Source organism: Salvia splendens, chromosome 13 (assembly GCF_004379255.2).
Source record: "Salvia splendens isolate huo1 chromosome 13, SspV2, whole genome shotgun sequence".
Taxonomy (NCBI): Eukaryota; Viridiplantae; Streptophyta; class Magnoliopsida; order Lamiales; family Lamiaceae; genus Salvia; species Salvia splendens.
This window is the reverse complement of record NC_056044.1, coordinates 11,142,552-11,152,481: the sequence shown is the minus strand read 5'-3', so window position 1 is coordinate 11,152,481 and position 9,930 is coordinate 11,142,552. Positions and strand designations below refer to the sequence as shown.

The following is a 9,930-nucleotide window of genomic DNA, read 5'->3' as shown; positions in this document are numbered from 1 at the left end:
GTGTGCAAAGGATCGTCATCAAAATCCTTTAAAGTGGTTTCTATTGGCCGACGATTTATCGCAACTCTGCAAGTTATGTGCTGTAATGCAATGAATGCCAACATACAAGAGGAATATCCAAGAATAGGAGATGCATATGAACACCATCGTTGAGGTAGAATTATTTGATGTATGGGGGATAGATTTTATGGGACCATTCCCAAAATCGGGGGAGTATCAATACATTTTACTTGCAGTTGAATATGTGTCTCGATGGGTGGAAGCAATTCCTACCAAAACTAACGACTCTAAAGTTGTGACTGCTTTTGTGAGGAAAAACATGTTTAGTAGGTTTGGTACACCCCGTGCTCTCATAAGTTATGGAGGATCTCACTTCAACAATAGGTGGCTAGACAACGAGTTGGACAAGTATGGAGCCAAGCATAGGGTCACTTCTCCGTACCATCCTCAAGCTAATGGGAAGACGGAGATTGCAAATAGGGAGGTTAAGTCCATCCTACAAAAGACAGTGAGTACAAATAAAAAGGATTGGGCACTATGTTTGGATGATGCGTTGTGGGCATATCGCACCGCATACAAATCTCATATAGGTATGTCTCCTTACCAACTAGTTTTTGGAAAATCCTGCCATTTGCCTTTTGAGTTGGAGCATAGGCCGTATTGGGCAGTGAAGAAGCTAAATCAAGATTTCCAAAAGGCTGGAGAATAGAGGTGCATATTCCTCAATGAGACGGACGAATTCCGAATGGAAGCATACGATAGCTTTTCTTCCTACAAAGAGAGGATGAAAGCTTACCATGACAAAATGACCAGTCCAAGAGAACTCATATTGGGGGATGTTGTTTTGTTGCACTATTCGAGACTCTCCCTTTTCCCCAGAAAGTTGAGGTCCAAATGGACCGGCCCCTACATGATCAAGAAAATCTATGATAGTTGGATGGTTGAGTTATTAGCCCCGGATGGAACGTTGTTTCAAGCCAATGGCCACCATGTGAAGAAATTCTATAGCTCGGAAAAGGTTATAGAAGAGAATGAAGTGGCACTAGATGAACCTCCTAAGGAGTAAAAAGGGGTAAAGTTAAACTAATGACTATAAAAGAACGCTAGTTGGGAGACAACCCTGCCATTTATTTCCAGATTTTCTTTAAGTTTTTAAGTTGTTTTTGTGTTGATTGAAATTTTTCGTCGGTTCTGGACTCTTCCCAGGTACCGCTGTGGTGCGTGCAGCGGTCCGCTAGCTGATCACTGGAACAGTTCTGACCTTTCCCAGCGACCGCTGGAGATCTACAGCGGCCCACTGGACTTTCACTGCACTCCAGCCGCAATTTTCAAAAATTTTGAATTTTTGCCCTGTCCAGCCACTACACGAAAAATGTCAAGGTATCTTCATTATTTTTGTAGTTTACTCACGTCCCTACCGACTCTACAAACTTATTTTACATTGTGTTGTAAATAAGTTTGGGGGGATGAAGTGGTGAACCGTGAGTTTAGATTTTTAAGTTTTTAGTTTTTGTTTTAAAAACCCGAAGGTGAATCCATGTCACAAACATAGCATGAAGAACTTAGAAACACGTATGCTTAGGGACACATTAGACCGAGTTGCCTATGATATGAAGTTCTTTTCATCTTTGATTAAGTTTAGCTTGATGTTTTGATATGATGGTTTGGTGAGAAGGTGCATAATTAGTGAGTTGCTTGTTCGCCTTTAATCATGCTTATACCTTGTGAGATTTGAACCTTAATTCTTCCTTGTGTGATTTATCCGCATGCATGTATATGTTTCTGGAACTTGCTCCTAGTTTGTCTAAATTTACATAGTGTTTAAGTTGACGATGGAGGATGTTAGGCCATCTTTTCATAGCTACTTTTACATCCAAAATTTTGAACCCCTTCAAAAATTTTCCTTTGGAACCAATTTTGAGCCTTTAAGCCTTTTCTTTGAAAGCCAAATAAATGGGGACAATTCCTTGGGTTACTGTAGTTTTTATTATCTTTTGTAAATGAATTAGAGAGATAAGGAGAAAAGTTAAAAAAAAAAGTAATGTGCTTAAATGTAGAAAAGTGCAAGTTGTAAAATAGAAAAAAATGCAAAAATGTGTGCTTAATCTAGAAAGGATGCTTATGAAAAAGAAAGGAAAAGAAAAAAAGAAAGATAGGTTGTGAAGAAAAGACAGAAAAAAATAAAAGGATTAGGAAAGTGAGTTGAAGTTGGAAATAAGTGTTAAAAGTGTATTGGGTTATAAGAAAAGTGGAGTCATTTTTACTCTACTTGGGATATTTTTATTTTTGAGTCACTTTTTAGCCAAATATTTCTCACCTACCAAAGAACCTACATAACAACCAAAAATAAAGACCTTTCAGACTTTTGATGCTTAATCACATCTAGTAGAGGAGGGATTAGACTTTGAGCAAGCATATGGTAAACTTTGCAGATGCATGATTTGAGTGCTTATACGCATTACCTTTATACACTTTCAAGGGTCTTAGGAGCTTTTAGGAGTTACGGATCTAGGATTGACAACCATCGTTCTACTGAAGTAAGAACTATGCTAGGATATTGTAGTTGGAATTTGTATAACCATAACTGTGAACGCACATCCCTGGAATTCCCTTATCTCATATATTTGTTTCTGTGTTTTATCTGCAAAATTTGTTTTATTCCACTTTTAAAGTTTTATTTTCAAAAATTCAAATCTCTTTCGGGTTTTCAAATAGTGAAAGACGCTTAGTAGAGGATAGCCAATTTGTGTTCGTTTTCCCTATGTTCGATATCCGGTACTGACCATTAGCTATTATATTCTTACCATGTATACTTGCAAGTATTTTTCATTCTAATAAAAAGTGCATCAGTCATCATTCCATTAAAAAGTTTGTATAATTTTTTAAAACGGGTGGAGTATTTTATATAATGGGTATAGAAAGGGTAATGAAAGGGCAAGAAATTCGAAAGATAAAAAATCCTAGATGGATTGTAGTATCAGAATTGGGGTTTAAAATTTTATGTTATTAGTTTGGTCAATACATAATTTTGTGAGAAAAATTAAAAAATGAGAAAAAAATCAAAATTTCTTATTTTTTCAAATTTTCATATCTTGATGACCATATTCTAAAGATCAACTAATTTAATGCAAAATTCTAAAAGATCAAGGAATAGGTTATCCTTATTTTCCTTTTTTGGTAGGCTGGAGTCTCTATATCTAAGTCTTGGACCTTTTGTTTGATAAGTGGGGATTGGCATTGCATTTTTTTTCTACTTGGGCCTGATGGAAAAAAGTAGATGGATGGAGTAATTGGGGGATAAATTTTATCGTATGCTGAGTGAGGGCTGCATTGGTTGACAATTTTAAAACGACAATTTTACTTCAGGATAGATTTTTTTTAGTGCACGAGAAATTCATAATATTTCTAACTAACGTATTTTTGCCGAGCTTATGATAGGGCTTGTTAAAAGCATGGTTTTGTAGGGTTTATTACACTAACATGATTGATAATGTGTAAAAAGAATGGTGAATTTGAGTGTGCAGGAGTTATTAAATGTAGAAACGGCAAGTGCAGGATCAACTTGATCAACTCGGGAAATGTAGCACCCCGGAAAATTTTGACTTTTTTAATTATTATTTTTATTTGATGGCTTATTATTATTATTTTTAGTTTATGTGGATGTTGAATAAGAATTTTCTTTTATGGAAATTGAGTCACTACGTGTTTGAGTTAATTATGTGAAATTAGTTGTTGTGAGTTATGTGAAGGAATGTGATTAAATTTTCAATGTGTGAATTAATTTAAATGAGATCATGCATAATTGTTCTAGCCATTCTATTGAAATTTTCGGTCCTCCTATTTATTGGAAACAATATTTTCTTCTCGGATTTAATTAATTACTTTGGGAGATTTATCCAAATTAAATCCAAACCAAATTATCCCTATGCTATTCTACATGATTTTCGACCCCTTGGCTATCCCTTGAGATTTTCGACTTCTCCTAGTAATTAGGAGAATGAATTATTTTGTGGATTTAATTGATATCTTGTTTGTCTCCTTCCTTTAATTAAAATCCTATTAAATCTTATCATATCTTACCAAATTTAAATCATATTCCTATTTGATTTGAGGATTTAAGTATTTTTTTTCCTTGATTTCTCCCATTCCACCCGCCTACTTTTATTTTTAATTGTGGGATTTTATTCCCCCACAATTTAATTATTTTATTTAATTGTGGGATTTATCCTAGACTATAAATTAAAAGAACCCTGACCCTAGCCCTCATATTTTTCGCCTCCCTCTCTTCTCTCCTCCCACACGTTTTTTCCTCTCTTCCTCTCCTTCTCCACCAATTCTTCACCAATCCTTTGTTCTTGCATCGAAGAATCGCATCAATTATCTTTCCTACCGATTGTTTTTAAACAAGAAAGGTATTTTTGAATACTCTTTCTTATCCCTTCCATTGAACCCATGTTTCTTGATTCCCTCATGCATATAGTGAGTGTAGAAATCATAGATCTAAAAATTAATCGGTTGGGATTGATGTTTTGCATGAGAAAGTATGTGGATATGCGTTTATGTATGTGTATGTGTGAGGTTGTGGATGATTCGTTGGTAAATGATATGTGAATATATGAGAACTTGGTTGTGAGATCTTTTGAAGCATGATTATGTGTTGGAAGCATGAATATATGTGTTTGGATGAATGATAGATAAACCCTAATTCGAATATGTGAAGCATAAAAATTGTGGTGTTCGGACAGTAGATTCTGACGTGTGTTTGACCGACCAAACGATATTACTTTGGGACGAATTTTTAACTGAGTAAGATTTGAGATGTCTTCTGTGTTGTGTGTAATTTTCAGCCTCTTTTGACTAAAGATGAATTTTAAATGAACTTTTAAAGTTAACTACGCAGTTCTGTCAGAATTTGTATTCTCGTCCAGTAAGTTTCATTTTTTATTTGACCTACCTAAAGATGTGATTTTGATGTGAATTTTAACTGGATAATCCTTGATGTGTTGAAAAGCCACTTGGAGCTAGAGTGTGTACGGTGTGTTCTACTGTTCTAGGTCGAGCTACTAAGTCTAAAGAATCCACTAGATCACTAGGTCTAGGAACTCAAGGGAATATAGAAGACTCACTCGTTGGACACACAAGCTCGTGTTTCAAAGATCCCTTAACTCGTTATACTATAGATTAGTGTAGAGAAGCAGGGGTCGATCCCACGAAGATGGACGCGTAAGAAAGCATCTAGAGACCTTGGTTTAAAAAGCGGCTGCTGCCACGCAAATTGGGTTGAGGTTGACTACTATTAGACCTAGGCATAAAATCAAACACTAGACCTAGGAAACTGTAAACATCATGCTGACATCGAACATTCTCATGACTACGAAATAACCAACTACCTTTCTAGACTTAGCAACCAACTTCCTAATTCAACTAAACAGAAAACGAATAAAAGTGGGGACCAACTTCCAGAAATATCAAGTACGGAAGGAAAGCTGCAACTAACTAACTAAGGATTTTACTAACTGCAACACGCATCTCATCAACTGAATTAAACACGAACATGAAGAAAACATAGCATGTATCTAGATTCGAACAGAATATAGAAATTCGGACGTCGAAAACTTCCAAACAGCCGGAAATAAAACAGATCTACATATACTAGACAGAATGAAAAGAAAACACGAAAGCTAGGCATAAATCTCGATCACTCTGTTTCAGATCCAAACGTCGGATGCTTAACCCACTCTGGATCCAAGCAATCCGAACCCAACAACAACCTAATTCAACTCCATAGTCTCAGATTCAACAAATCTGCTCCAATCAACGCTAGATTCCAACGATCTAACTCAAACTCAACAACCAACATGAAATTCAGACATCCAACTCAGCGATCGCAACAAACTCAAAATGATAAACTTCCATAATCGAAATCAACAGCAGCTCAAACACAGAAAATAGAAATTGCATAAACGATGGAAATTCAACAGCAAATAGTGCCGAGCTTCGAATGGGGAAGCTCGGTGAAATTCACGACGGTAAAGTAAAATGAAAGCGATTAAAGGGTATCTTTGCCCTCTGCGAGGATGGTGTTTCCCAACTACGGACTAGCAAAGTAAAACCCAGACCCCTACAATTTCCCGATAAAACCCAAAAGTATGTAGAAGAGAGTGAGCTAGAGCAACAATCTGGTCATCAGGCCGCCACCGAGAAGGTCCCCTCTGATTGCATGTTTTCTTCTTTATATAGGTGCGGACATAATCTTCTAGAAACCTTAGTAGAAATCTCCATTCTACCCTTCAGCCCCTTGTTTTTCTTCGTCTTGTAATTTTTCTTCAAATTGCTCACTTATTCGCCAGTTTCCTTGTCTAGCGTAAACCTTCTACATACCTGGCTTAAAACATGTGTTAGACCCCGCAAATGAATGAGTTTCAACCCTATATCTATGCATGAAATTAGCCTTATCATGTGTCTATTGTGTTGTGATAAAATTTCAGCCCCAACGGAGGTCGGATAGAGTTTTAATGATTTTTACAAAACGATTGTGCAGTTCTGCCAGATTTCTATCATGTTAAAATAATACTTGTTGTCAAGTTTTGAGTGAATAAATGATACATGTGTGAATAAGAAACATATCCTATGATATGGCTATGTGTTACACGTTGAACCAGCTTCAATTTTAGGCAGCCGTCCCCACAAGTTTAAGGTCAATCCGATCATCTACAGTCTCCAAATCCTCCCCTTCACCTTCTTCTACCTAGTCGGTCTGTCAGTTCGTCCAGATAGCCTATTGACTTTTTACTTGTTAGATTCACTCGATCACTCATTCCTCACCAGGGATGTTAGGATCGAATCACTCTTAAGTTAATGTTACACCAATGATGCATCGGGTTACGAGAGTTTCTCCTTCCTATAGTCCTCCTTTCTTTTTCCTTTTATTTCCTGGGTCAGGTTACTATTGCTTCCTGCCCTTAGGTATCATTTTCTTTTATTCCCCCCTTTTTATATTTTCCCCTGGACTTCGTCCAGCTTATACCTCCGATATTTTTATTTTATTTCTCCCATGGACTTCGTCCAGCTTATACCTCATTTTCCTGGATTTCATTTAGCTTATACCTCCAGAAACCCCATTTTTTCTTTTTCTCCTTCATACTCTACTCCCTAAGCGTCAAGTGGTAGCCCTTATTTTTTTACAAGTCAGCTCTCAATGTATAGGCTTATAACTTACTCTTAAAGTGGGGCTTCACAACTAGGTTATCTAAGGCATCTTCTATCGTCCTTACTTCATTCAGACCGCATTCAGCTTATTAAGGGAAAAAGGCATCAAAGTTGACATGCATCCTATCTTCAATTGCTCTTACTAAAGGGATCTTGCCTTATTATATCCACTAGCTCATGCGATACTTAAAAAAAACCTGAACCTAGAGACACATATACGACTCCCTCCCCCTCCCACTTCACTCAAGCTTGTCCCCAAGCTATCCCAGTGAAGGGGGGAAACAGGGAAGTACAAAACAGACTACTAAGAAACACATAACCAGCAAAACGCACACTCAAAACAAACTTCTCACACTTAGACCGAGCACCGGGCTAAGTGGGAGAAATTCCAACAAAACAAAAACCACACATGCTTGAAAAGAAACACAAACTTCTCACACTTAGACCAAAGATTGGGCTAAGTGGGAGAAGACAAGTATAAGCTCAGACAAATATATACAGAGCATGCCGAAAAAAAACACACAACACAAACATCAAACAAACAAACATAAGACTGAAAGTAAATAAAAGAGAAAAACTAAAAGTAAAGTTACTTGGTCAAGGGGGGTTCATTTCGGGTTTTGGCAACCTCGGGAACCAACCTACGGCGGAACGTATGGGCGGGTTACTTTTGCTTTCTTTCTTGCCGGCGACTCCGGCTTATCTGTCTCCTTTTCACTTGAACTGGACACTGTCTTCTTAACTGAAATGGGCTTTGAGGCAGACGGGGCGGTCAAGGGCTTTAACGATGGTGGGGGATACTGGGGAGTTGAACTTCCTGACCCTGGCTGGGTAGGCATGTGGCTAGGCCCAGCAAGCAATTTCGTCTGCGGCTCAGCAAAGTTCTCCTTCAGCCATTTCATCATTATCATCATTAACTGGACGGCCTCCAATGTTTTGTGAGTTATGTGAAGGAATGTGATTAAATTTCCAATGTGTGAATTAAATTAAATGGGATCATGCATAATTGTTCTAGCCATTCTATTGAAATTTTCGGCCCTCCTAATTATTGGAAACAATATTTTCTTCTCGGATTTAATTAATTGCTTTGTGAGATTTATCCAAATTAAATCCAAACCAAATTATCCCTATGCTATTCTACATGATTTTCGACCCCTTGGCCATCCCTTGAGATTTTCGACTTCTCCTAGTAATTAGGAGAAGGAATTATTTAATTGGTATCTTGTTTGTCTCCTTCCTTGAATTAAAATCCAATGAAATCTTACCATATCTTACCAAATTTAAATCTTATTCCTATTTGATTTGAGGATTTAAGTATTTTTTTTCCTTGATCTCTCCCATTCCACACGTCCCCTTTTATTTTTAATTGTGGGATTTTATTTTATTCCACCACAATTTAATTATTTTATTTTATTGTGGGATTTATCATAGACTATAAATTAAAAGAACCCTAACCCTAGCCCTCATATTTTTTGCCTCCCTCTCTTCTCTCCTCCCACACGTTTTTTTCCTCTCTTCCTCTCCTTCTCCACCAATTCTTCACCAATCCTTTGTTCTTGCATCAATTTAGAGTTGGAAATTCAAGATTCATCGAAAAATCGCATCAATTATCTTTCCTATCGATTGTTTTTGAACAAGAAAGGTACTTTTGAATCCTCTTTCTTATCCCTTCCATTGAACTCATGTTTCTTGATTCCCTCATGCATATAGTGAGTGTAGAAATCATAGATATAAAAATTATTCGGTTGGGATTGATATTTTGCATGAGAAAGTATGTGGATATGCGTTTATGTATGTGTATGTGTGAGGTTGTGGATGATTAGTTGGTGAATGATACGTGAATATATGAGAACTTGGTTGTGAGATATTTTTGAAGCATGATTATGTGTTGGAAGCATGAATATATGTGTTTGGATGAATGATAGATAAACCCTAACTCGAATTTGTGAAGCAAAAAAACTGTGGCGTTCGGACAGTAGATTCTGACGTGTGTTTGACTGATGATAAGGCTAATTTCATGCATAGGTTTAAGGGATAAATTTGTGAATTTGCTCGGTCTAACACATGTTTTAAGCCAGGTGTATAGAAGAAATTCGCCAGGTCCAGGAAAAGAAGGAGGCAATCACACACCCGAGGAAACTGGCGAATAAGTGAACATTGTGAAAGAAATTGCAAGACGGAGTAAATCTCAGAACTGAAGGGTAGAATGGAGATTTTTACGAAGGTTCTAGAAGATTATATCCGTGTCTATAAAAGGAAGGTTGCATGCATTCTGGAGGGATCTTCTCGGGGGAATACCTCACTAACAGTCAGCAGCTAGTTCACTTTTCTATACACTTCGGTTTTTAGAGGGAAATTCAGGGGGTTCCGCGCTGGGGTTCACTTTCGGCTTTCTCGTTTCAAGTTGGGTTGTAACACCGTCCTGTTGAGGGCGAAGAAACAAGTTCCCGTTTACTTTTCTCGCATTTTGTGGTTTCCACCGAGCTTCGCTGTTCGAAGCTCGGCATTCTGTTTTATCGACTATTTCCGTGTTTTATGCAAATTTAATTTTCTGTTATGTCGATGTCTGATTTTGTTGTTGTGATTTTCTGGAGTTTTGAGCTAGCTTGCTTGTTTTGGATGCGTTTCGCAATTGTTTATTGAATCTGTGCAGAGTAATGGCTGAATCGGAGTGATCGGAGTTTGTTGGTGAATGAATCGGAGGTCTGAATTTGGTTTTGT

General features: G+C 37.3%; 1 protein-coding gene across 1 annotated transcript; it reads left to right on the top strand.

Annotated features, from left to right (window-relative positions):
* Positions 1–745: 745 nt before the first annotated feature.
* Positions 746–1,066, top strand: LOC121760479. The gene has a single exon (XM_042156137.1). It carries the CDS (start codon positions 746–748, stop codon positions 1,064–1,066), a length of 321 nt encoding a protein of 106 aa, XP_042012071.1.
* Positions 1,067–9,930: the final 8,864 nt, after the last annotated feature.

Coding starts and splice junctions, on each gene's coding strand:
- LOC121760479 (XM_042156137.1), top strand. CDS start 746: ATGGAAGCATACGATAGCTTTTCTTCCTACAAAGAGAGGATGAAAGCT.